Below are 25,000 nucleotides of genomic sequence, written 5' to 3' on the forward strand. Positions count from 1 at the left end.
GGTTTCCCAGAGCGCTGCGCTCCCTGCTCCCGAGCACCTCCCATCTCTCTGCTTCTTACTCTCCTCCCACCGGCCCTTCTTTGGCACTCCCTCTCTTACATTTCGTTTCTTTTTAAAGAACAAGGATTTATGTTTCTCTCCCCGTTAGAAAACAAAAACAAAACTCTCGTCAGAAATGTGTATAATCGAGCAAAACTTCCCCTTCCCTTTTCACCCCTCCCTTTCCCTGCCGCTCCTTTCCTTCTCCCCTTCTCTCCCTTTCCCCCTCCCTTCCATCTCAGCCCCCTTCGCTCCCACAGCAGCCGGAAGTGATCTCTTAGCCCGCCCCTTCCGGGATGCCGGGTGCTCTCACCTGTCTGGGACGCGGGGATCGCTGGGACTTGTAGTTCTCTCCTGGTCCCTGGGGCGAGTTCGCCTCCTGCGCTGGGTCTTCTTCTGGCTGTAAGGCGGTGAAACATGGCCGGACGCTGGCTCTGGGCGGCCCCGCGGACCCTGCAGCGGCTCGCGGTCCCCGGCAGGTAAGTGGGGGGGGAGGCTGTCGCAGGGCGGGGCCTGGGGGGACTGGGGGGGGGGGGGGGGGGGGGGGGGGGGGGGGGCACCGGGGGGCCCCCCCCCCCCCCCCCGCCCCCCCCCCCCCCCCCCCGGCCACCTCCTCCCTGGGCCCAGGCGGGAGAAGTGATTAGCTTCAGGCCCCGCAGGTGACCGAGCTGGGCTTCGAAAGCCGGCCCCCCCGCCCCCGTTCCTTGGAGCCCGACCTGGAGCCCCCTGTGACCGGCCCTGGGCGCTGGATTGCCGGGCCTCAGCTTCCTCCTCTGCAAAGTGGGTTGCGGGAGCTGGAGGCACGTCCAGCATCCGGCAGGCAGGCAGCCAGCCCTCGTGTATCCCGGGACCTGCTCAGGTCGTGCTGGAGCCCGAGGCGAGGCGAGCCGAGCCGCCCTCCCCGCCCGGCCCACTTAGCGCCGCACGAACCGAACCGCATATACGGGCCAACCCGGGCCGATCGCGGAGGAGGGGCAGCAGCGTCCCAAGACGGGGCTGAGCAGGCTTCCCGGACTAGGCGGGATTGGGGGCAGGAGGTGATGCCGGCCCTCCGGTGGTCCAGGGTCTGCCAGGGGCAGATGAGTCCCGCTGTAGCCCCAAGTCCAGTGGAAAGGCCCAGCGGTCCCCGGGCTGCGCCGGCAAAGCCGATGCCGAGGCTTTTCCATCCGCAGAGACGCCTCTGCTTCCGGCACCAGCGTCGCTGGACAGCCCAAGGCTTTGGGCGGTGAGACCTTTTCAGGGTCTGCTGTGGCCGCTGCTGAAGAGGCTGGACAGGGCTCTCGGAAATGACCGCAGATTGCCGGGTTGCGTCTCAAGTGTTGCGGGTGGCCCTGGAGACGGGGTTGGTGGCCTGGCATAGGGGCGAGGACGCGGCTGTTTTCCGGGCTTATCGCTGCTCAGAGGATTGCCAGCGCTTTTGAGAGCGGAATGAGAAGAAAAGCTCTCCTGAAGTGAGAAGTGAGGGAGCCAAGAGGGAGAGCGGGAGAAAGGAAGGGTGGAAGGAAGGCTTGAGGAGAGAAGGGGTTCGGAATAGCGTTTTCCTAAAGTTCCGAGTGTTTCAGAGCAAGATCTTATTGACTTCACACCCAGAACACTCGCCACTGTGCCAGGCTGAGGCTCGAGGCATAATTGCATCTCAAATTTGTTCTGTTATAATGGACAACAGCAACAACAAAAAATAGTTTTAACCTTGCGCTATTTTTTCTTCATGATTTTAAGTATAACTTTGGGGTGTTTTGTTTTGTTTTTACCACTTACCATTTTCACAGTTTTATATTAAAAATGTTTTGTCTAAGCAAAATGGTGCTTTAACTCAACAAAAATGTAGGTAGTAGCACTAATGATCTCCTGTTGTATTTTTGCTTGTGGAACATGCCTTCTCTGCATCCAACAATATTGTGCCAGTATGTTTTTATTCAACTTAGTTTGGTTATTCTTTTTCTGTTGTGGAGTTTTTTTTTTTTTTTTTTTAAGCAATCGGGGTTAAGTAACTTGCCCAAAGTTACCCGGCCAGTTATTTTGTGTGGGTGTTAAGTATCTGAGGTCAGAACCAATCTCGGGTCTCCCGACTCTGGGGCCGGGCTCTTACTCACTGCTCACTGTGCCGACTGCCCCTGTTGTGGAGATTTCCTGATGGAAACATCATCCTTCTTCATCACTGTGCTAGCACCTGGATTTTCTTGTTCAAGTGTGAATTCAAGAAATGAATCTTGAGTGACATGTTATATCAATAACTTTGTAGGCTTTAAGGAAATCACTGACAGTTTTGTGGTGATTTTATGGCTTGCATTTTCTCCAAAATTATGATGTCACTTTTTGCAATAATTTCAATGAATTTCCTTCAATTTTAACTCATTCAAAATTCTTCATCCTTTGCATTATTTGAGAACCCACAAATATCTCATCATAGATTTAACTTCATTGATTCTTGGAAATTTATTCCTCAAATAAAGAATAAACTTATTGTGCAGAAGTGGTAATAACACATTTTCTGAATTAACCAATATTTGGTTTACAACATTTTTTTCCACTTAGAATCACTTCCTTTGACATAAGCTTTTTATATTTTTTTTCCTAACTGCTATTCTCTTCACTCCAAAACTAGCAGCATTTAATATGTTCAAATTTCAATCCTAGTAAAGAACAATTGCTTTGAGTTGCATATAGACATACTGATAATTCTTTTCATATTTAATGCTTCTGAGGAAGTTTCGTGTTTGAAATGTATTTTGGTGTCTTCACTTCATATAGCATCCAAGAACAAGCCAACCATTGATTTTTTAAATTATCTTCCCTCTTTCGACCAAAATTTATTTCCTCATTGCATAATTTATATCAAAACTAGAAATTCATGTATCACTCAGTAATTCTAAGTGATAAATTACATTTGCATTTTTTAGTTCAACATCAAAAAATTATACACATTGGTCTAACTCGTGAGCGCTGAAGAAATATGGGAAATTATCTTTCCCTTAAGAAACTTTGTTCTAGCTAGAGCAATTAAGCATCTGATAAACTTGCTGTAGCCACATCCTTTTAATATGTTACTTTTTTCCATCCATAACTCAGTTACTATGCTCTGCTGACATAAATCTGTAGCATTGTCTTGCTTTATGTTTTCCCATTACAGTGGAAAAGACTTTAAAATGATCAACTTTTACTCAGCTTAGAAAAGAACTTGTTTACAACACTGAAATTCTACATCTGTGATGAATGTTCTCCTGCAGCTGCTTGAATGAAAATTCTTGACCAGTCCAAAATCAATGAAGTCCATTTCTTCCACAATATTTAGAAATTTCAGTGTAACAAAATGTATGTTGAAAAGTATCATAGGGATTTCCTGCCAAGATGGCTAAATGAACAGAAAGCAGACCACCGAGCTCCCACATACCTGCTCCAGCAAAACGCAGAAGTTCACACAAAATTTAATAATGATGAAGAAATCCAGTGAGGAACTACAATAAATGACTTTTTCCACCCCAGAAAAAAGGTCAGCCAGAAAGAATCCTTGAGGGCAGTAGCTAAGAGGGTGTCTCCAACAAAGCCACTTCAGGTACAGGGAGCCTGTACTATCAGAAACAGGACATATGTAGCCTGTAAGACTGATCTGGAGGCAACAAAAGCAAAGTGTTCCCCTGAGAAAGCCCAGGGTAGTCAGAAAGCCCCATAGTGGAGACCCAGAAAGCTTAAGGGAGCAATAGCAGTGACCAGCATGGAATAGTCCAGGCAGGTCCTGTGGTTCCAGAGAGGGCCTTGTCTTCTGAACCTAAAAGTTCTTGGGCCTAACCTTGGAAGGTAGAGTTCCTAAGAACTCGGGACTCAGGGTAAAACCAAGCAAGGCTAACTACCACATCCAAAAGTGCACCAGGGAGCAGAGCTCCAATTCAGGGGCTAAAGTTGGAGAGAAGAAAAAAACCAAAGACAACATTGGTCAGTATAAAAAATTATTGCAAATCTTGAGATTCCCCCCAAAACCAAAATCAGATGATTGAAAGAATAGACGAAAATGTAAGATCTGATATAAAGAACTGGCTGGAAAATAGGTGAGAATTAGATAAATTAAGTTACATTGGACTCCCTGAAAACCATGATTAAAAAAAAAAGCCTAGACATTATATTTCAGGAAATCATAAATCATAAAAGAAAACTACCAGATGTATTAGAAGCAGAGGACAAAGTAAAAATAGAAAGAATCCACTGATCATCTAAAAGGAATCTCCAAAGGAAAAGACCCAAGAATGTCAATACTCTCTCTCTCTCTTTCTTTCTGCAATTATCCAGAAAGAATGAGTTCACATCAAGGAACTAAAGTCAGTATCACAAGACCTGCCCGACAGCTTCTACTGAAAAACAGAAGTCTTGGAATATAATATTTCAAAAGACTGGCTTGCAACCTAGAACAATTTATCCTGCAAAACTGAGTATAATCCTACAGGGGAAAAAATGGATTTTTAAAGGAACAGAAAACTTTTACACATTTTTGATGAAAAGATCAGAGTTGAGTAGGAAATTTGAAATGCAAATGAAAGGGCCCAGAGAAATCTGGAAAGGTATACAAAGATGAAGTACTAACATTCTAATAAAGGAAGAATAAATGTGTCCCTTTAGAACCTTAGTGTCTTCAAACGATAAAGATGTAGATAACTAAAAAACTGAGTTCCCAGGATATGAAGGAAAGGGTGGGTATTTTGGATGTTTTAAGAGGATAAGGAGAAAGGAAAGTGGAAGAAATACACTACTATAGATGGAAGGGGAAAGGGCGTGGAAGTTGCTATTTCTTATAATTAGAATGTTTGAGAAGAAGAGTGTACAATCATGGGGAAAATATTTGGAGGAGTGGGGATCAGACAAACCTCAGTTTTAAACAGATAAAAAAAAGGGTTGGACACAAGGAGTTTGCTGTAGAAATATATGGAACTCAGCAGAGAGGAACTCTCTGCTGAACTCAGGGATCAGTAGAAAAGGGGGAGGTTAATAAAAGGGAAGGGAATAGTCATAAGCAAAACAAATTTTCTGATACTGAATGGGGCGTAAAAGGTGGGGGGTGAGAAGAAAAGACTTGGGGGGATGCCTTGGATTGTTTCTTGGACAGTTGATGAATACCCAAAGAAAGTGGTATATGAATATAATGAAATATTATTGCATTATAAGAAATATTGAAAGAGTACATTTCAAAGAATCCTAGATAGTATAAGTTGGTAGAGAATAAGGCAGGCAAAACCAGGAGAATAATTTATGCAAGAACAGCAATATTATAAATATTAGAAAGATTTAACACAGATCAGTGCAATGATTAACCATGTCTCCAGAAGGACCTGTGATGAAGCATGTTACCTGCCCCTGACAGGTGATGGAAACAAGGTGCAGAAAGAGACGTACATTTTTGGACATGGCCACCATGTAGATTTTGCTTGATTGTAATTATTTGTTGTAATTTTTTTTTCTTTTCCTTTTTTATCTGGGTTTTCAGTGGGGGAGATAGGAGAGGAAAGAGCAATAGTGATGAAAAGAAGAGGGCTGTTGTAACATTATTAAAATGAACAAAGGACAGAAGGAATTCAGAAGTAGGACAGTTTTGAAAGTAACAGACTATTATACTTTTAAAAAAGCAAATGGTATGAAATGGAGATTCAGTTTTATAGAGAACTCTTTTATAGAGAAATGCCTTTTGGGGGGATTTTTTTAAGCAATTGGGGTTAAGTAACTTGCTCAAGGTTACATGGCCAGTTATTTTGTGTGGGTGCCAAGTATCTGAGGCCGGAACCGATTCCGGGTCTCCTGATGGGGGGGGGGGGGGGGGGGGGTCCCTCTTACTCATTTCGCCACCTGGCCGCCCTGGGGGAATTTTTAAATTTAAAAAAATTTTAAAAGAATTTTTTGGAGATCTTTATGGATCCTTCTCTCATCCAGTGTGTTGACTGTCCTTCCCAGCTTTCTACTACTTGTAAATTTGATAAGCATGAAGTAATATTTATGTCTTCCTTCAATTCACTGATAAAACGTTAGGTAACACAAGACGAAAAATTGTGGAGCTCATACCATAGCTTTATAGCATTATCGCTATCAACTCTTAAGGTCTGATCCTGAAATCGTAGGTTTTAGTGTGTCAAGTGACAAAATCTCTGTTCATGAGCTAGGGACACCAGATCTCAGAGACCAGAGGTGACTTGCCTGACTCTCTAACCAGACAGTGTTGAGCCAAGATTTGGATATAGGTCCTCCAAGTCTGAATCTAGGGGCTTTTTATACCTACCATTTTGCTTCAGCAGTTTGGTAGGGTAGACAGAAGCAGAGATAACTATGATGTCTGGGAATGTCCTTAGCTCACTGGGGACTTTCTTTGAGTGGACAACATTTGAATTGGCATTTAAAGTTTGGGTAGAAGTTCAATTGATGGGAAGGTGGGGGATGAGAGTATTCCTTGAATACGGAACAATTTAAGTAAAAGGCATAATGGCACAAAAGTTCTGGGCAAGGGGCGGCCAGGTGGCACAGTGAGTAAGAGCACTGGCCCCAGATTCAGGATGACCTGGGATCGAATCCGGGCTCAGATACTTAGCACCACACCCAGAAATAACTGGCTGGGTAACCTTGAGCAAGTTACTTAACTCCAGTTGCTTTAAAAACAAAAAAAAAAAGTTCTGGGCATGTCCCTGGGACAGAGAGTGATCTAATTTGACCCTGGAATGTAGCTGAAAGAACTGAATTTTGGAGACACAAAACCTGGGTTAAAATTCTAGCTATCATACTTACCACCTCATGTGACCTTGAGTAAGACACTTAATTTCCTTGCCTCTCAGTTTCCTCATCTATAAAATAAAGATGTTAGATTAACTGATTACTCAAGTCATGTTTAGCTCAAATCTTCTTGTCCTTGGATTGAGTGTTTAGGGTAAAGGAAGAGTATACCTAGCCCCTCCTACCTTTCCAGGCTTATTACACCTTACTCATTGGCATGAATTCTTCTCTCCAGTGACACTGGCCTACTGGCTGTTCCATGAGCAAGATAGTCTGTTTCTGCTCTAGACATTCTCTCTGGCCGTTCCCCCATGCTGGGAATGCTCTCTCTTGCACTCCAACTACTGACTTTAAATCCCAACTGAAATCCCATCTTCTATGGGAAGTCTTCCCCAACCCTCTTAATAATAGTGCCTGTTGTTAATTACCTATTTATCCTGTGTATAGTTTGCTTTGAATGTATTTGTTTGCATGTTGCCTCCCCCTTTAGATTGTAAGCCCCTTGAGGGCGGTGACTATTTTGGTTTTGCCTCTTTTTGTATTACCAGCACCTAGCACAGTGCCTGGCATATAATAGGTGCTTAATACATGCTGAATGACTTGAGTAGGATTACACCTATCACATATAGTATTGGGAAATAAAGCATTGCAAGGCAGGGTGATGCCAGATGTGGAGAACCTTGAATGCGGGGTCAGTCTGATTGGATAATGACAACCACAGTAATCATGGGAGGTAGCATTTATACAGAGCCTCCTCCATAGGCACTGTGCTAGGCACTTTGCAAATATCTTGTTTGAGCTTCTACATAAATAAGAAAACTGCAGCCCAATTAGGTGTTTAAGTGATTTGGCCAAAGTAACATGACAGAACTGAGATTCAAACTCAGGTCCTCTGATTCTCTAGCTTGTGTGCCTTCTTCTGCACTGGGCTGCTGCCCCTCTTAAAATTTCAGGAATGAAAGCGGTCTCAGGTCATCTAAGCTAATGCATGGCTGAGTAGGAATTTTTATAGCATTCCTGGCAGGTGAGATCTGGTCATTTCCGACCATATCGCCTACATTTTAGCAATCCTCACACCCCCTGTCACAGGAACCTGGGGTGTTGCCTCTGAGACACTGGGCTGTGCTAGATGAGGTTTCTCCTTATGTTACCTAGTCCCCGGGCTCCATTTATTTGCTGCCAATCCCAAAGCATTCTGCCACAAGCATGAATCATACCACCCCCCATCACCCCCAGTTCTTTATGTGTTGCTCCCCCAGTGGCACATAAACTCCTTGAGGACAAGAAGTGACTTGTAGTACTTATAATCCTAGTGCTTAGCATTGTACCTGCCACATAGTAAGTACTTAACAAATGCTTTATTAGTCATTCATTTAACCTCTGCTTAAAGATTTCCATTGCTAGGAAATTTTATTTGTTTTTAACTTGAGCCTGCCTCACTGTACCATCAACTTATCTCAGTTCTGTCCTCTGGGGCCAAGCAAAACAACTCAAATGCCACCTTTCCATTCATTTCCTTATTTCCCAGTCACTGGGAAATTATTGATCCCTTGCAATCTCGCTTCTGATCCCACTTGTCAGTTAAAACTGCTCTCTTCAAGGTTACCAATGATCTCTCATGTGCTTAATCCAATGTCTTTTTTCTCAGCTGTTAACCTTGAAGAAATGTAGCTTTGGATGATTTTAACCAGTCTTGTTTCCTGAATAAACTTTGCTCCCTTGGCTCCTTTGACACTGTTCTTTCTGGTTCTCCTGCTTGTCTGACTGTCCTTCCTTAGTCCCCTTCACTGAATTCTCCCGCCCACTAAAAGTAGGCATCTCTCTAAGGGTCTGTCCTGAGCCCTCTTCTCTTTTTCTCAATGATCTCATCAGCTCCCAGGATTTCAATGATCACTTCTGTGATGATCAGTCTCAAATCTGTGTATTCAGTGATCTTTCCTGATGTCCAGTCCTTGAAGATTTTCCCTTAGATATGTTAAAGACTTCTTAAACTCAATATGTCTCAAACAGAGCTCATTTCCCTCAGAATCCACCCCTCTTTCTGTTAAGGATGCCACCAACTTTCCAGTTACCAAAGTTCAAAAGCTTGGAGTCATCCTTGACTCCCACTCCTTCAAGCCCTGTACCAATTAGTTGCCAAATCTTCCCAGTTCTACCTCTACCACATTTCTCCTAGCTATTACCTTTCTACTCTTATGGTCCCTGACTCTTATTGTCTTCTCAGGACAATTGCAACAGCCTTTGAATTAATTGATCTACTTGACTCCAGGCTCTCCCATATTCAAACCATCCATAATATAACTCCCTTGTTTGACATTGAAAGCCCTTTACAATATGTGTTTAGCCTAACTTTCCAGCCTTATTATGCATTACTCCACTTCATTTATTTTCTGTTCCATTCAAACTGACCTGATGGCTGTTATCCTACATGACATTCCATCTTTGCACTTATAATCTGTCAAGTATGAAATATTCTCCTTTTTTACCTGTGCCATATAGAATCCCTAGCTTCCTTCACAGCAAAGGTAGGGTACTACCTTCTACTTTATGCCTTTTCTGATTCTTACAGTTATTAATGATGGAATCCTAATAAAGCTGCCCCCAGACCCAATATTCGAACTTTCCTATAGGCCACACTGAACAGCAGGCCCACTGCACCCACCTAGCCACTCCCTCTTCCCCTCTCCCCTACTCAATATCCTCACTTCTTCATGTATGCCTCGCTGCTCACTAGAGTAGCAGGTGTGTCCATGTGATGGGATCCCAGCCGCTGCCTCTAGCTAGGTACTGCCCCCAGACCATTCCTCATATTTCCCACAGAAACAGCAGGTGTGTACATGTTGTGTACACAACCACATCCATCCAGTCTTAGACAGGCCCACAGTACTCAGCCAATCAGAAAGCACCACCAGGATGTCCAAGCAGGATGTGGATCCACAGCAATTAGAGGGGACTTTTCCTCAGTAGGCATCTGCATAGTAATAGTAAAGGACTGACCTAGAGTGAACTTATGACTTAGAAAAACTTAACATAATATTATCATCATACATACATACCCCCCCCAATGGGTTTTTCTGTATGCATTGTGGGTAATTGCATATTCAGTTTCACTGAGACTGGGATCCTATTACCTAATCCCTTAACAAACCTCTCCTGCCTTTTTAATATTAATTTCTGTTGCTTAATTGCACTGTTATCCTATAAAAATCCATCTTGCTTTCTCTGAAGTTGATGGTTCCTCTTGGAACTTAGCCAGCTTCATGAGAGGCCTCAATCTCAATAAATGCCTATACTTGGATTAGAGGTGGTCTGACTTTGAATTCTTTGAGATGGTACCACCACAACACATAATGGAACCACAATAGTTTTTGGTGTCCGTTGGTGAGCAGAGACTAAACCCCATTAGTTTTTTGCATCCCTGCATGGATAGAATCTCTGACTCTGACCTGCCCTTACATGTGGAGCAGAGTCTCTGTTTCAGAATCCTTCCAATCCAAAGGTAAGCCTATGTTTTTCCCTCATCCCTAGCTAGGAGGTCCTTCAAGCACCTAGGAAGACTTGACTAAATCACTTGAGCCCTAGTGCCCAAGGTCCTTGCATCTGGCAAATTCCTTCTAGACAGAGGACACTCTGTTTGGGAATTTTGCATTTTTTTTCTTTATCTTTCAGTGGGATGCCACTGGCAAGATGAATATCACTATGGGGGGGGGATTTCCTTAGGCTTACTGGCATTCAGTCTTAACTCCCATCCCATGGGACTATTAAACCCTATATAATCTGGAAAACCCAGAAAAGTTATCACTATCTTTGCTTTCTGTTTGTATCCGTCTGTTCTGTGTCTTTGTAAAAATCTGAATCTGCCACCTTGTAAGATTTAAAGTGCAGCCAGCCAGAAAAAACAAAAAAAACTGTACTTGGGCCAGAAAGATTGATGGTCTTTTAAAGAAAAGTTGTTGTAAAAAAAAAATCTCCCTTTCTACTTCCTTGGACTCTGGACAAGTTCTGGAGGTGGGGGGACAGATGGAAAAAAGAGGAAGGGGGAAACTTCTCAGATCTATCTAAGAGAAAAAATCGTCACATCACTCATCAAAGAGAGGCAGGTTTCACAGCTGCAGTTTGGAATAGGACTAATACTTAACTCTTTCCTGGGCCATTATTATTCTTTAATGCCACTGTTTGGCACTAAGATAAATTGGGAAAATGCATAGGTCTGAAAAAGAAGTGCCTCAGAGATGAAGCTTTGAGCTTTCCGGTACTTGACTTCATAATTCACAGATTAGCCACTCTCTCTTGGGCTGCTATCACTGCATATTGATGCAATTCTAGAATGCACAACTGTACTCCTTAACCATATTGAAGCCTTCTGGGTTTTGATTCAATTATAAACATTTGTTGAGTACCTACTGTGTGCAAACTACTGTGCTATGCCCAGAGACAAAGACAAAAATGAAAGTCCCTGTTCTCCAGTTTCCTCAGTTCTCCTGAGAGGATACAGCATATACACAAATATATACAAAGTAATTTTGAGAGGGAGAAATCTTAATTCAATTTGTTTTGCCCTGACTGATTTTTTTTTCTTGTCAGGATGTCTTTCAGAGTTACCATATTTTATTTTTAGGATTCCAGTATATGGTAGCTGACACAAGGTGATTTGTAGACCAAACAGGTACATGCTTCAAAATGAAATTAATGGTGAAAAAATCCCGGGGCAAAAAAAAAAAAAGTCTTTTCAACCAATTTCATAAAGAAACTGCCAGGAAGGAAGCAAACAGTTCATCAAGTACTTAGACCCAAAGCCGGGTCTTTTACACCCATCTCATCTTGGTTTTGAGTCATTATCTGCTTTGTCCCTTTTATATGCATTCATTTCAGAGGCTGGATGCCTGCCTTCAACACAGCTGCTCAGAGTAGCGCTGGAGAGGACTGCGGCTCCACTCACCCTCCTGTTGAGCCAGATTCCTTATTGGCAGAAGAGGCTCTGGAACACAAAGCTCTTCGACTGCAGAAGGAAATCCGGGATTTGACTGTGAGTCTAGGATACTGTTGTTACCCATTGTGAATTGAATGAAAGCTTACTGCCTTTGCTTACCTTGATTTTGAGGCTTGATTTTTGCACTAATTAACTACTTACGGTTCTCTTTTAGTGTCTAGAAGAGCCTGTTCTGAGACTTCAGCTATTTCTGAACTATCAGCAAATCACTTCCCTCCTTTTAACCTTGACTTTCCCATCTGTAAAATGGGGATAATAATCTTTGACTGGTTTATCTCACAGCCCTGTTGTAAGGATCCCATGAGATATGTAGGTAAGGTTCTTTATGATCATAAAATATTATGGAATCATAGGAGTCAAACTGAAAAGGGCCTTGGAATTCAAGTACAGCATCCTCATTTTATAGATTTGAAAAACAAGACTCTTAGAAGAGAGGTGACTTGCCTTTTTTTAGACCAGGCATCAAATTACAGTAATAGGACTTGAGCCCAACTCTTCTGACTCCAAACCCATGGCTTAGGCTGCTCTGCTATTAGACCTGAGTCCCCTATTGATTCCCATGACCAGCATTCTGGGCATCTTCCTAGAGGGCACTAGAATATCTCATTTGTCTGAAGTCTTAAGCACAGGGTTTTAAAAAACTACATCTAATTTTATTTTTTGGTTTTGTTTTTGGAGGGCAATTGGGGTTAAATGACTTGCCCAAGGTCACATGGCTAGTTTTTGTGTTAAATGTCTGAGGCCAGATTTGAACTCAGGTCCTCCTGACTCCAGGGCTGGTGATCTATTCACTGAGGCACCTAGCCTCCCCTACATCTTATTTTTTAAGTTTATCTGTATCAAAAGTTTTTCTGTGTGGATTGTAGTGGGGTTTGGAGGTTGGGATTTGAGAGAGAACATGGTATAGAGGTAGCATTCATGTTTAGAGAAATACTTTCCCACTCATACATAATGACCCTGGGGCAGTGGGAATGAACTGAGGCTATCAGAACAGAAGTACTAATAATAACAAGCACATGCCTGCTTTCTCCCACTGTTTTACATAACCAACTTTAACTTCTCAGTTATTTTTGTTATGACTCACCTTTCATTTCTCATGGACTTCTAAAACTAGATGAAGTCTGGCAGGAGTGAAGGAAGGATGGTTTTATTTTTAATTATAGGTTTATTCTATCCATGTAATCAAGTGCTGTTGGGGTCCCGGTCCCAACTTCAGCCTTATCTTACCTTATACCCGGTCTTTGGACGTCTCCGGCTTCTTGTCTCCAAGAAGAACTTACACCCACAGAACACCCAGGACACAGAAAGTATGATGCGAAGCTGTTTATTTTTCCTTTATCTCCCCAATTTATAAGCCTTGCGGGGACACACCTTGTGGGGCCAATCATGTTCTCTCCCGAGTACTTCGTAAGAGACAAAAGGAGCAAAGTCCTTCCCAGAAGTCCTTTAGGCCCTGCCACGTAGAATATTACTCTCGCGTCACTGCGCCTGAAACTCCCTTGTCCCTGGTTGGTTAACCCCCAGGCAAAGCTGTCCCAACAACGTCCCTCAGAAAGCCACGTGCACCCCCTCCAGCCGCCCCCTTGTCACCTGTCATGTGGGAGCCAATCGTGCACTCTCCCAAGTGCAGGGCAAAGTAGTATGTGTTAAGAGGAGTCCATGTTTATGGGGCACACTCAGTGCCACGTCGGCCTTTCCCAACCCAGCAGAGTTGGCCCCCATGACCCTGCGCTCAATGCCATGTTGGCCTTTATGGCCCGGCAGAGTAGGCCTCCATATCTCCAAGCCCTTGCCCCTCAGAGGTCACGTGCATTCCCTCTGACATCTTGTGACTGCCACAGCGTCTCTCACACTCGCAGCCCTAACAAAGTGCATTGGTCTTGAAATTAGGACACCCAAGTTCTAGTCCTGGTTCATATACTTACTAACTGTGTGGCTATGGGCAGGCCACTTGGCTGAACTCTCAACCTGATCATCCTCATCCGTAAAATGGGGATATTATTTGTAATTACCATTTTATAAGATGTATGATGACACCTCTTATATGGCTTTTGGGAGAATTGATATAAGATATATGTGGAACACTTTGTAAATCTAAAGGGTTATACTGATTTCATATAAATAATTATTTCTACTTCTATTAAAAAAAACACTCAGTTTTGTTGTGAGGGACATGCTTTAGAAAAACTGCTGTTGTAATCAGAAAGCATTTTAACATTGCAATTTTTTCAAGATTACCAAGCTAGAAAGGGATCTTAGACTTCAGATGAACATCTTCATCTTCCAGAGGGAGAAACTGATGTTTAAAGAGCTTAAATATTTTACCCATGATCACTCAGGTGTCAGGGAGGCAGTGGTATAGTGGGAAGAGAGATGGTCTGGGAGTCAGGAGAGATCTGGCCTGCAGGATAACACTCATTAATAATTGTGTTGTTTCCAGTTTTGTGAAGTGCTTTTTATCATGTCATTTGATTTTCAATTGACTTCAGTTTTCGTTTTTGGGATAGGAATTATGGATATTATCTTTGCCATTTTAAAGATAAGAAAATTAAAACTCAGAGAAGTCAGTTATTTGTCCATAGGCAAATAACAAGTAATTGTCAAAAATAGGATGTGAAACCGGGACTTGCTGATTCTAAGTCCAGGACTTCACGAACTACACCAAGAAAGGTAGGGATGAGTTTTAGGCTGCATTGGTGGAGAAGGTTTACACATTGATATGATTATGGTTCTTCAAAGCAAGAATTATTCTTTGAATCCAAGTCAAGCCTCTCAGGCTATAGCTGAAGAATCATTTTCAAAGACTGCACAAATATGAAGCGTTTGATTATGGTTTTGATAGACCAGTTGACTTTGTCTCTTTTTGAAGTCCCAATAGCAAGAGGTAATTGAAATTAAAAGGTCTCTGTATCTGGGAAATAGAGTAGGGACATGATACCTGGTGAGAAGCACAACCTTAAAAGCCAGAGGGGTTTATATTGAACTTATTGGATGGACCAGTGTTAACACCACTTTGATACGCTGACTTTGGGAGGCCCCAAATATAGCCATCACTTGTGGAGGAGACAGGGTTTGATGGAAGGGTTCTTGTGGGCAGTCCTTCATTCTGGAAAACAGTACATTTGGGCAGCGACTAATGGCGAAAGTGACAATAGGAAAGGTATGAACTGGGGTACCAGGTCAACTGAGAGCAGTTTCAGCACATTTCCTGGTAGGGACGTAGATGAGGTGACTGGAGGTAATAGGGAGGGGGTAAACATTCTGCTCATTTGTCATGGACTGATTTTGATGCTAAATAAGGATAGGATCTGGGTTCTAGTCCTAGTTCTGCTACTAACTGTTTTGGGGAAGTCACTCGTCTTCTAGGCTTCAGATTCTGCTCCTTGAAAACTCGGGTAGTTGTGCTGGGATAGTCTTTAAGGTCCTTCTCGCTCTAACATCGTGTGTTCTAAGGTCCCTCTCTTCTCCCCGACAATTCATATTCTAAGGTTCCTCCAGCTCTGACGTTCTGGGACTGGCCATTTTTCAAAATCTGCTCTAAGCAAAAACAAGGATTTTACCTTGTTGATTTTCAATAGGTTGAAGTCCCTTTCCTTTTAACTATTTCCACTGACATCTTTAACTATTGGATGTCCCGTAGCTAGTTGATATTTTAAAAATTATGTGCTCCTTGTTTCTTTCTGGTTTTGCCCTCATTCTTTTCCAGATTGTGGTGTCCTGTATGTTGAGGAGCTCCTGGGGCTCCCTGAACTTGTGTGTTTGAGTTGCCTGTTCACAAGGGAAAAGAATGTTGCTTTTGCCACTCCCATTTAGGAGGGGATTGCTGTCTCTCCTCCCTTCTTTGTTGTATATCATAAATATGTAAACTTCTGTTTGGATTGTGAGCTCTTTCTACTTGCGTAGGGTTCTACGTGCAATTTCATTTCTTGTATAATAAACCCAGTTTTCCACCTTTGTTTGTGAAGTTGTGATTTGCTATTGACAGGTATTATCTACCTTCCTACCTCTTACCTATTTCCCTTTTTCCCCTATTCCAAATTGTTATATACAATCACATGCCTAATCCACTACAATTATTTCCATGAGTCTTTCTATCAAACAAGACCGTGTACATAGGATAAGGTACCTTAGATGACAATCTCAGTGATGCTGTAGAATATATTCCTTCATTGGGTAATATTCAAGGGGTAGAGAGACTCAGCTAATGCTCGGAAAAGTTACCTAACTATACTTTATCAATATTAACACAAAGGATACAGCAAAAAAATACTTACTTTCTGTCAGATAGGCACCCTAACCCCAGTCGTTTTGTCTTGGTCTTTGAATATGCCATGGCATTTATGAGGTCCAAACAAAACTAAGAAGCTCATCCAAGAGGTACCGATTTCTTTACCCTGTCTCCCCCTCTTCCCTTGGGGGTACCTTATACTGAAGAGTAAAGAAGCTACTTGAGCACCAGTTTACAAGCACGCCAATTTTAAGGAAGCAAGGTAAGGATGCCCACCTAGGCTGGTATATTTATATTCTGTGGATTCATCAGTTATTCCTTCTGACCTTTTCTAATGATCCCCTCCCTCTGTCTCAGGTTGCCAAGTCTCACCAGCCTGAAGTAGGCTGGCTAATTAGGCTAGTTGAACAAAATTCCCTTGCAAATGCAAGATTAAAAAGCAAATATGCACTTGACAAGGGCATACTACATAGAGCAAACAAAGTGTATTTTCTACTTAAGAGCACTTGTCTTTTGACCATTTTGACCTTCTTGTTATATAGGAAAGATACCAGAAAGCTCTGGCTGATTCTGAACATGTACGGAGGCGCACACAGAAATTTGTGGAAGATGCCAAGATATTTGGTAAGTGGAAGCTTTGTGCATGATCATAGACCTTTCTGTTGAGAGCAGCTCGTAGTGGTTTTGCAGTTCATGCAGAATAAAATCAGTGAGATTTTCTAGCAGATTGTATTGATCTATAATCTATTTCCATTCTACTATTTAGGCTTTTTGTAATATTTGATTTGAAAAGAACTCTGGGCATCCTTAACTATAATATCCTGGATTTCATTTTGTAAAATCTTCTGGTTTTATTTGAGTATGGTATCATTTGTTCTTCTAACAGTACTGATGATGACTAATTGCCACCCACTGCTTGAACAGAGTACGTGATAGTCATTCCTATTACTGATTAATCATGCCCCCTCTTTATATATTCAGTGCACATTAGCCCACACTTACCCCTCTAGCATCTTTTATATATCCCCACGAATCACTGTGGTATGGTAGAAATGGTTCTAAATATAGTAGAAATGGTAACAGAAACATCTAGCTTCTTTTCATACCTCTGCCAAACTACTTTCTATGGTAACTTAGGGCAAATCACTTAGAACTTGAGAGCTAAAAGGTTATCTATCTAAGCCAGTTGTACCTGGATTATAATCCCCTCAACAACATAGATGTCTCCCATCTCAGCCCCATTTTCCAACTCTGATTCTGATAACAGTAATCGAATGAACATCACAATTCTTGGAAAGGATATACCAATTATTTTACCTGTAATTCAATCTTGATTCCTGTTGACTTCCAAAGCACTCTACTCTTGCCACCATTCCCCTGTATATGTCGTCTTCCCTGTTAGAATATAAGCTGCCCGAGGCCAAGCAGGGACGACTTTGTTTGATGATATTTTTCCCCTAATGGTCGTCCTTATCCAAGTCTTTTCCTTTAAAGGCAAAACCTCCCCCGCGTCTCCGCCTGGGCCTTACGTGGTGCGGCTCACGGTTTGGGATTCCATTAGGATCTTTCTCTGGAAGAGCGCCACTTTTCAGAGTGTCACTTTTCCTAGAGTGTGACCACTGTGACTGAATGCAGTATTCCCCATGTGCTCTGACTAGGCCAGTGAGCAGCTGGATGGGCACTTCTGTCACTTTGGACGCTATCCTGCCAGTATGTCGTCTAAAATCATATTAGCACTTTTGATGATGACTGGTATCAGAGAAATGAAGGTTTATGGGGTGGCCAGGTAGCACAGCTCCAGTGTTGAGAAGACCTGGAGATCGAATCCCAGGCTCAGACACTTAGCACCCACCCAGAAACACCTGGCCGTGTAACCTTGAGCAAGTTACTTAACCCCAATTGCTTAGGGGCGGCCAGGTGGCTCAGCAAGTAAGAGCACCGGCTCCAGTGTTGGGATGACCTGGATCAAATCCGGGGTCAGAAACTCAGCACCACACCCAGAAATAATAATAACTGGCCGTGTAACCTTGAGAAAGTTACTTAACCCCAATTGCTTAAAAAAGAAAAAAAAGAAATGAAGGTTTATACTAGATGATCTCCAAGGTCCCTTCTAGCTTTAACAGTCTTGGAATAGAGTAATGTGATGATAATAGGAAGCTTCAATACCCTACTATCAGAATATGATAAATAAAAGTTACAAGATGGACTTAATAGTTGTTTTGTTGAAAACTTAATGAAAAAAATTACAGTGTTACTTTCTTTTCAGATTCATGTGGAATATTTACAACAGTTGATCAGTTCCATGGTCATAGTTGTCTGAGGTCAGTTTAGGGCAAAGCATGGTACATACAACATTTGTAGATAATAGCTAAATCAGTAGTTAAATAAATTATAAGTGAATTAAAAATAAAAATAAATACGATAAAAAGTTGCAAGTTTACACAAATATTTTATAAATATTTTATTAAATTATATCTGAATTAAATGATGAGATTCTAAAAAGAAAAGAATATATAAATATTGAATCAAAATTATGTTGTGTGGTTGATGGGGATAGTGTAAAGTAGCTAAAGCCATACAATTCTTGAATTATCTGCATTTAAGGAAGTTAGAAAAGGAATAAAGTAATGAAGCAAAAAAAATGAAGATTATTAAGATCAGGGAAGAAATCAATGAGTTAGAAATCAGAGTTGAAATACTCTTTAAATTTCCTCATTTGTAAAATGGGGATTATGCCCATAATACTAACTTCACAGAGTTGTATCAGAAGAGATATATGGGTATGTATGTGTATATGTACATACATATACACATACATACATGTTTGTGTATCTTCTAATACTTAAAATGTTATATAAGGAAAGAAGGGAAAAATATTTTACTTATTAAATGCCTACTATGTGCCAGCTACTGTTTTACATATTTTACAAATGTTATCTCACTTAGGAGTGGCTAGGTGGCACAGTAAATAGACCATTAGCCCTGGAGTCAGGAGGACCTGAGTTCAAATCTGGCCGTGGACACTTAACACTTATTAGCCATGTGACCTTGGGCAAGTCACTTAACCCCAATCGCCCTACCTTCCCCCTCCGAAAAGCAAAAAAAAAAAATTGTTCTCTCACTTGAGCCTTACAAACCTCAGAGGATAAGTACTCTTATTGTCCCCATTTTACAGTTGAGAAAACTGAGGCAGATAGTGGTTAAGTGACTTGTCCAGGGTCATACAACTAGTTAATTGTGTGAAGGCCGATTTAAACACAGGTTTTCCTGATCCCAGCCCAGTGCTCTATCCTCTTGTGCATTGATAGAGCTGTCACCAGAGTCAGGAACACTTGAGTTCAAGTCCCATCTCTGTCACATATTGGTTTTGTGATACTGGGTAAGTCACTTAGTCTCTCAGTGTTCCTAGGCACTCTGTTAGATTATAAATCACAGAAAAGTGCTCATCTGCATCGATAGAGGGAATTTTCTATACCAATAAATCCCTGTTCTACTTTAATAAAATAGCCAAAAAAGTATTGCGATAGAGTGGATAAAGCATTGGATTTGAAACCCAGTCTGGGTTCTGGGTTCTATATCACCTATCCACTGGCCCCTGTTTGCACTCCTTACTTTCTTTGGAGTTAGCTTTTTCCAATCTCTTATCAAAGAAATTACCCTGGATTTAGTATCAGAGTATTTGGGTTCAAAATCTGTTTCTGCTACTTTTTATCTTGGTCAGGTCACTTAAACTTTTTGTTCTTAGTTTCTTAATCTATAAAATGAGAAGGATAGACTTCTTTGATTTCTTTCAACTCTAAACAGATTGGATTCTGTGAGTGTGTAGTGTTTGAGATACTTAATCTAGTAAATCTGACCAATTTTGCCGTTTGTTTGATTGTTCCTCAGGGATCCAGAGTTTCTGCAAAGATTTGGTAGAGATTGCAGATATATTGGAGAATGCCACCAAGCATAGCTCTGGGGAAGCAGAGCCAGGGGACCAGAAGCCAACCCTCAAGAAGGTCTTTGAAGGACTCTCTCTCCTCCAGGCTAAGCTGCAGAGTGTGTTTGTTAAGCATGGCCTGGAGAAAATGACCCCCCTTGGTGACAAGTATGACCCATATGACCATGAGATCGTCTGTCACATACCAGCTGATGGAGTACAGCCAGGCACAGTGACACTTGTTACCCAGGATGGCTACAAACTTCATGGTCGAACCATAAGACCTGCCCAAGTGGGTGTGGCTGTTGAGACACAGGAATGATGGAATCTGGGACCAGGGTAAATGAACATTCTTCTTGTGCAGAACACAGCCCCTTGGCTTTCCTTTATTTATTACTCATATTTGTATTATAATTGGGATATTTTGCTGATCTATTTTGGATCGAGAGTCAGAAGACATGCATTTTCATTTCATTTCTGACATACAAAGCTCTTTGACAATGATGAGTCATATTACTTCTAAGCTATAAATTGAAGGCTTTTCACTAAAAAATTTCTAAGGTACTTTGCAGCTTTAATCTTTTTCTTTTTTAAAGCAATCAGGGTTAAGTAACTTGCTCAAGGTTACATAGCCAGTTATTTCTGGGTGTGGTGCTAAGTATCTGAGCCGGGATTTGATCCCAGGTCATCCTGACACTGGGGCTGGTGCTCTTACTCACTGAGCCACCTGGCCACCCCAAAACTATACTTTTTTTTTTAAGCAATCGGGGTTAAGTAACTTGCTCAAAGTTACACGGCCAGTTATTTCTGGGTGCGGTGCTGAGTATCTGAGCCCAGATTTGATCCCCAGGTCATCCTGACACTGGGGCCGGTGCTCTTACTTGCTGAACCAACTGGCTGCCCCTAAGCAATTGGGGTTAAGTAACTTGCTCAAGGTTACACGGCCAGGTGTTTCTGGGTGTGGGGCTGAGTGTCTGAGCCCGGATTCGATCCCAGATCATCCCTACTCTGGAAGCCGGTGCTCTTACTTGCTGTGCTATTTGGCCGCCCCTGCAGCTTTAATCTTATGATCATATGAATATAAGTTCAATATTATGACTTTATTTGCTTTAATGTAACCTTTCTTTGGATTCATCAGAAGCCCTGTCATTGGCCTTCTTTAAAATGTATGTTGGAGAAAGTTATTTATTAATAATGGTACACTGGTGTCTTTTAAGTGGAAAGACAGAACAAAGTGTAATATGGCATGTGTTTAATTTAATTCTGTGACATGTCCCACTCCCACCCTTTCCTACTTCCTTATGTTCTGTAACAGCAATTCAAAATTACCTTAGTGGAAAGTGTATTGGGTTAGGAATATGTAGACATGTTTGTTATATATTCTGCCTCTGTTATATGACCTTGCACAAGTCCTCTCTCCTTTGAGCGTCATCTATAAAAGTTAGACCAGCTCTTTAATATCTTTTTTTTTGCTTCTGATAATTTATGTACTAATTTGTTGATCAGCTGATTAACTTTTTTTCCTCATAATTAATTTGGCCTGTTTTTCCCCCTTTTGGATCTGACAGTCTGTTCTAAGGTTTCAATCAGTGCTAATATTTCCATGATTATATGAAAACGTGTTAAAGTTTGATAAGGAAAACCGATTCTATTTTATAATATATGGATTTATCTAGTGGAATTTTATCTGAAATGCCAAAAGTCATCCTTTTCATCTTTCTCAATATTTGTACTTGATAATTTAGTAGATCTGTGATCTCCGAGGTGAATATTTCCTCCATTACTACAGATGTCCAACCCATGTCTTTCTATGTTTAGTCATAAGACATTTAAAACTTTTTCCTAGTTTTCTTTTTTTATAAGTTTTTAATGGATGTCTTCTGTTTTTTACGTCATCATAATTTTTCCTCAGTATTTCTTTCCTTTCCTCTCCCAGTTTGCCATCCCATATAACAAATGATAATTTTAAAACAAAAAAGAAGGAAGAAAATCAGCACAACTGATAACATATATTGAAAAAGTTTAAAAATGTGCAGTGTATGACACCTATGGACCTCCCACTGTCATGAAGGTGGTGAGTTGGGAATGGCCTCTTGTATCTCTTTCTTCAAGTCATGTTTGTGCTCTATAATTTTGTTGCGTTCATTTTTGATTTTTTTTTTGCGTGTGGTTGTTCTTGTAATTTACATTGTTGTAGTTGTGAATAGTTTTCTTGACTCTACTTCACCCTGTATCAGTTCACGTAGATCTTTTCATGTTTATCTGTATTCATCATATCATTTCTTTTTTTTTCTTTTTGGAGGGTGGGAGGGCAGGGCAATTGGGGTTAAATGACTTGCCCAAGGTCACATGGATAGTAAGTGTTAAGTGTTTGAGGCTGGATTTGAACTCAAATCCTCCTGACTCCAGGGCCAGTGTTTTATTCACTGCGCCACCTAGCCACCCCAACAGATATCATTTCTTACAGCACAATAATATTCTATTACATTAATATACCACAGTTTGTTCAGCCATTCCACATTCAATGGGCATCTACTTTGTTTCCAATTCTTTGCTAATCACAAAAAGTGATGCTATAAATATTTTGGTGTATATGAAGACTTTTCTAACTTGCTTTCCAAAATGGAAAGTTTCACAGTTCTATCAACAATGTATTTATTAGTATATCTGCTATTCCACAACCCTGCCAACATTGACTATTGTCATTTTTTGTCATTTTTGTCAGTTTACAGGATATAAGGTGAAACCTCAGGCCAACCTATGTCTTTCAGAAGTTAATAGTCATAATTATCTTAGAAAAGGTTGTAATTTTTTTTATTTCACTGAGTTAAGATTGCAGAAGGCAAACTTTATGTGAGTTAGTCCACATTGCTACCAAAGGAAGTGTGGATTCAGTACCTGAAAATATTCCAGCCATGCTAAAAACCCATTAACATGGTTGAGGAATGGGAATCCAGAAGTTGGAAGGTACTTTAGAGGTCAGTTATTCCAACCCCTACTTAAAGCATGAATCACCTGTTCAGTATCCCTAGCAATGTGGTTATCCCGTCTCTATTGAATACTTCTGATTACTTGGAACTCATCTCTTTACTTTTAGAGCTGTCCTAAAATAGAGTAAGCTACCTCAGAGTCAGTAATTCAGGCAAAAGGCCAGGTAGCCAGGGAATTTTTCAGGCAGAGCCTGTACGAGCACTGTTGGGAATATTGTAAGGGTGTTAAGGGTTGGGCTGGATGCCTTCTGGGGCACCTTCTACTTTTAAGATTCTAAGTGCTTTTTTTGGAAATAAGCTTCCTACCTGAACTTATCTTACTATATAGGTTTTTCATGAATCTGTCCTGTTTCTCACCATTTCTCTTGTGTCACTAAAGAACAGAATTAGATAATCAATCACAAATCCTCTAGATTAGGCCAGGTCATGGAACTGTATTCGTGGAAGATGTATCATGTAAGCCTAGGTCTAGGATTATGAGCTTCAGTTCTTCAGCTTAGAATCACTTGCTGTGTAGTTATATGTCTAATCTAGTATCATTATTAATTGGTATCCCTCCAAATTTAATCTACTTTTAACTAAAAATAGTTTGTAGCAGAGTTGGGTCACAGGAAGCTTCTTTTTCTTTTTATGTAGTTCTTCTTTAAGGATGTTAGATTGGTGATGCTAGTAACTCATACTGAACAGTTTTGACCTCGAACCTTTAGATCTGTTCTTATAGCCAACAGTAGATACACTGCTTTTTTTTTTTCTTTGCATGAATTTCTGAGCATGTAACCCTCTGCCTTCTCTACTGGATGGGCCATTTCTACAATCTGCTCAAAGAATCATGGACATTTCAGATCTGAAGGGACTCTAAAGCACATCTAATTCAGATCTTCTATTTTCTAGAAGAACAAATTAAGGCCAAGAAAAGTGAAATGACTTGTTTAAGGTTAAACAGCTAATGAGTCACAGTGGAACAAGGACCTGGACTCAGACCTTCTGACTTTTCCATGGTACTGTTGGTGCCTTTGTTCTGTCTTTAGATATAGGTTGCAGCATCTTTTGTGGCATGTAGACATCATTTTTAAGAATTACACTGAAGGTAGGGGGGTCTAGTGGTTAAAAAAAAAAAGCAGAAAAACCAACAGCATTTCTGAGGGTTAGTAGATTTGAGTTTCAGTCTAGCTTTACCCTTAATTTTCTGTATAACCATTAGGGAGTCACTCCTCATTTTGATCTCAGCCTTCTCATTTGTGAAATGAAGGGGTTGAACTAATTATTAAATACTCTTTTAGCTTAAAATGACTATGATTTCAGAGTTTTCCATTCCTAAATGAATTTAGAATCACAAATGAGAATCCAGTATTTTTTCTTCTGTACTGTGTAACAGTCTTTTCTCTTTATGATTAGCAACTTGCAGTAAATGTTTCTGTCCTTTAGGGAACTAGTGCTCTTGTACAGAAATGCAGATGTAGCTATAGAGAGTTGTGTAACCTCTACTTAGACGCAAGAATTTGTTTTGTAAAATGAAATTTTCTTTCTTGTTTATGTTTTTATTTTGCTATGATTTGGTTTTTTCTCCCCCTTATTTTAACTCCATCTGTGTCTTTTTGTTTCAAGTGTGTTTCTTGTAAATAACATATTGTTGTTTTCTGGTTTGTAATCCTGTTTGTTTTTCTTTAAAGCTAGAGGCAGGGGTGAAAGAATGGGGTTCTGGTTAATCAGGGTTCATTTTTTTTTAAAGCAATGGGGGTTAAGTAACTTGCTCAAGGTTACATGGCCAGGTGTTTCTGGGTGGGTGCCAAGTGACTGAGCCCGGGATTCGATCTCCAGGTCATCCCAACACTGGAATCGGTGCTCTCACTCGCTGTGCTACCTGGCCGCCCCCAGGGTTCAGTTTTATAAAGCTTTCAATGTCAGTAAAACTGACCTGGTTCCTTCCTAGATTTTTGAACCTTGTAGTCCCTGCCTTGAACAGAAATGTACATTTTAATCCTTTAGAGACAAGAACATTTTATAAATGTTCTTAATGAATTATTTCCGCGACATCGATAAGCTTTTTGGCTTTAGTGTGAAAATTGGTAAAAGAAAGTGGCAAACTCTTAGAG

At 41.1% G+C, this 25,000-nt stretch overlaps 1 protein-coding gene across 2 annotated transcripts in view; it reads left to right on the forward strand.

Annotated features, from left to right (window-relative positions):
• Nucleotides 1-348: 348 nt before the first annotated feature.
• GRPEL2 (GrpE like 2, mitochondrial) overlaps nucleotides 349-25,000 on the forward strand; it is a 24,994-nt gene continuing 342 nt past the window's right edge. Inside the window, exons 1-5 of one of the 2 annotated variants that reach the window (XM_069102336.1) lie at nucleotides 349-518; nucleotides 11,650-11,803; nucleotides 16,538-16,619; nucleotides 19,884-20,256; nucleotides 21,854-25,000. The exon at nucleotides 21,854-25,000 is cut by the window's right edge and continues 342 nt beyond it. In XM_069102336.1, the coding sequence (XP_068958437.1) occupies nucleotides 457-518; nucleotides 11,650-11,803; nucleotides 16,538-16,619; nucleotides 19,884-20,239 (654 nt within the window). In that variant the 5' untranslated portion in view covers nucleotides 349-456 and the 3' untranslated portion in view covers nucleotides 20,240-20,256; nucleotides 21,854-25,000. Of the gene's footprint in view, nucleotides 519-11,649; nucleotides 11,804-16,537; nucleotides 16,620-19,883 lie in introns of both variants that reach the window. The other variant, XR_011171190.1, reaches the window with a different exon arrangement.

Source organism: Petaurus breviceps, unplaced genomic scaffold, assembly GCF_028583685.1.
Source record: "Petaurus breviceps papuanus isolate PSGF00001 unplaced genomic scaffold, PetGlider_PUasm1.0 551, whole genome shotgun sequence".
In the NCBI taxonomy this organism is placed as follows: domain Eukaryota; kingdom Metazoa; phylum Chordata; class Mammalia; order Diprotodontia; family Petauridae; genus Petaurus; species Petaurus breviceps.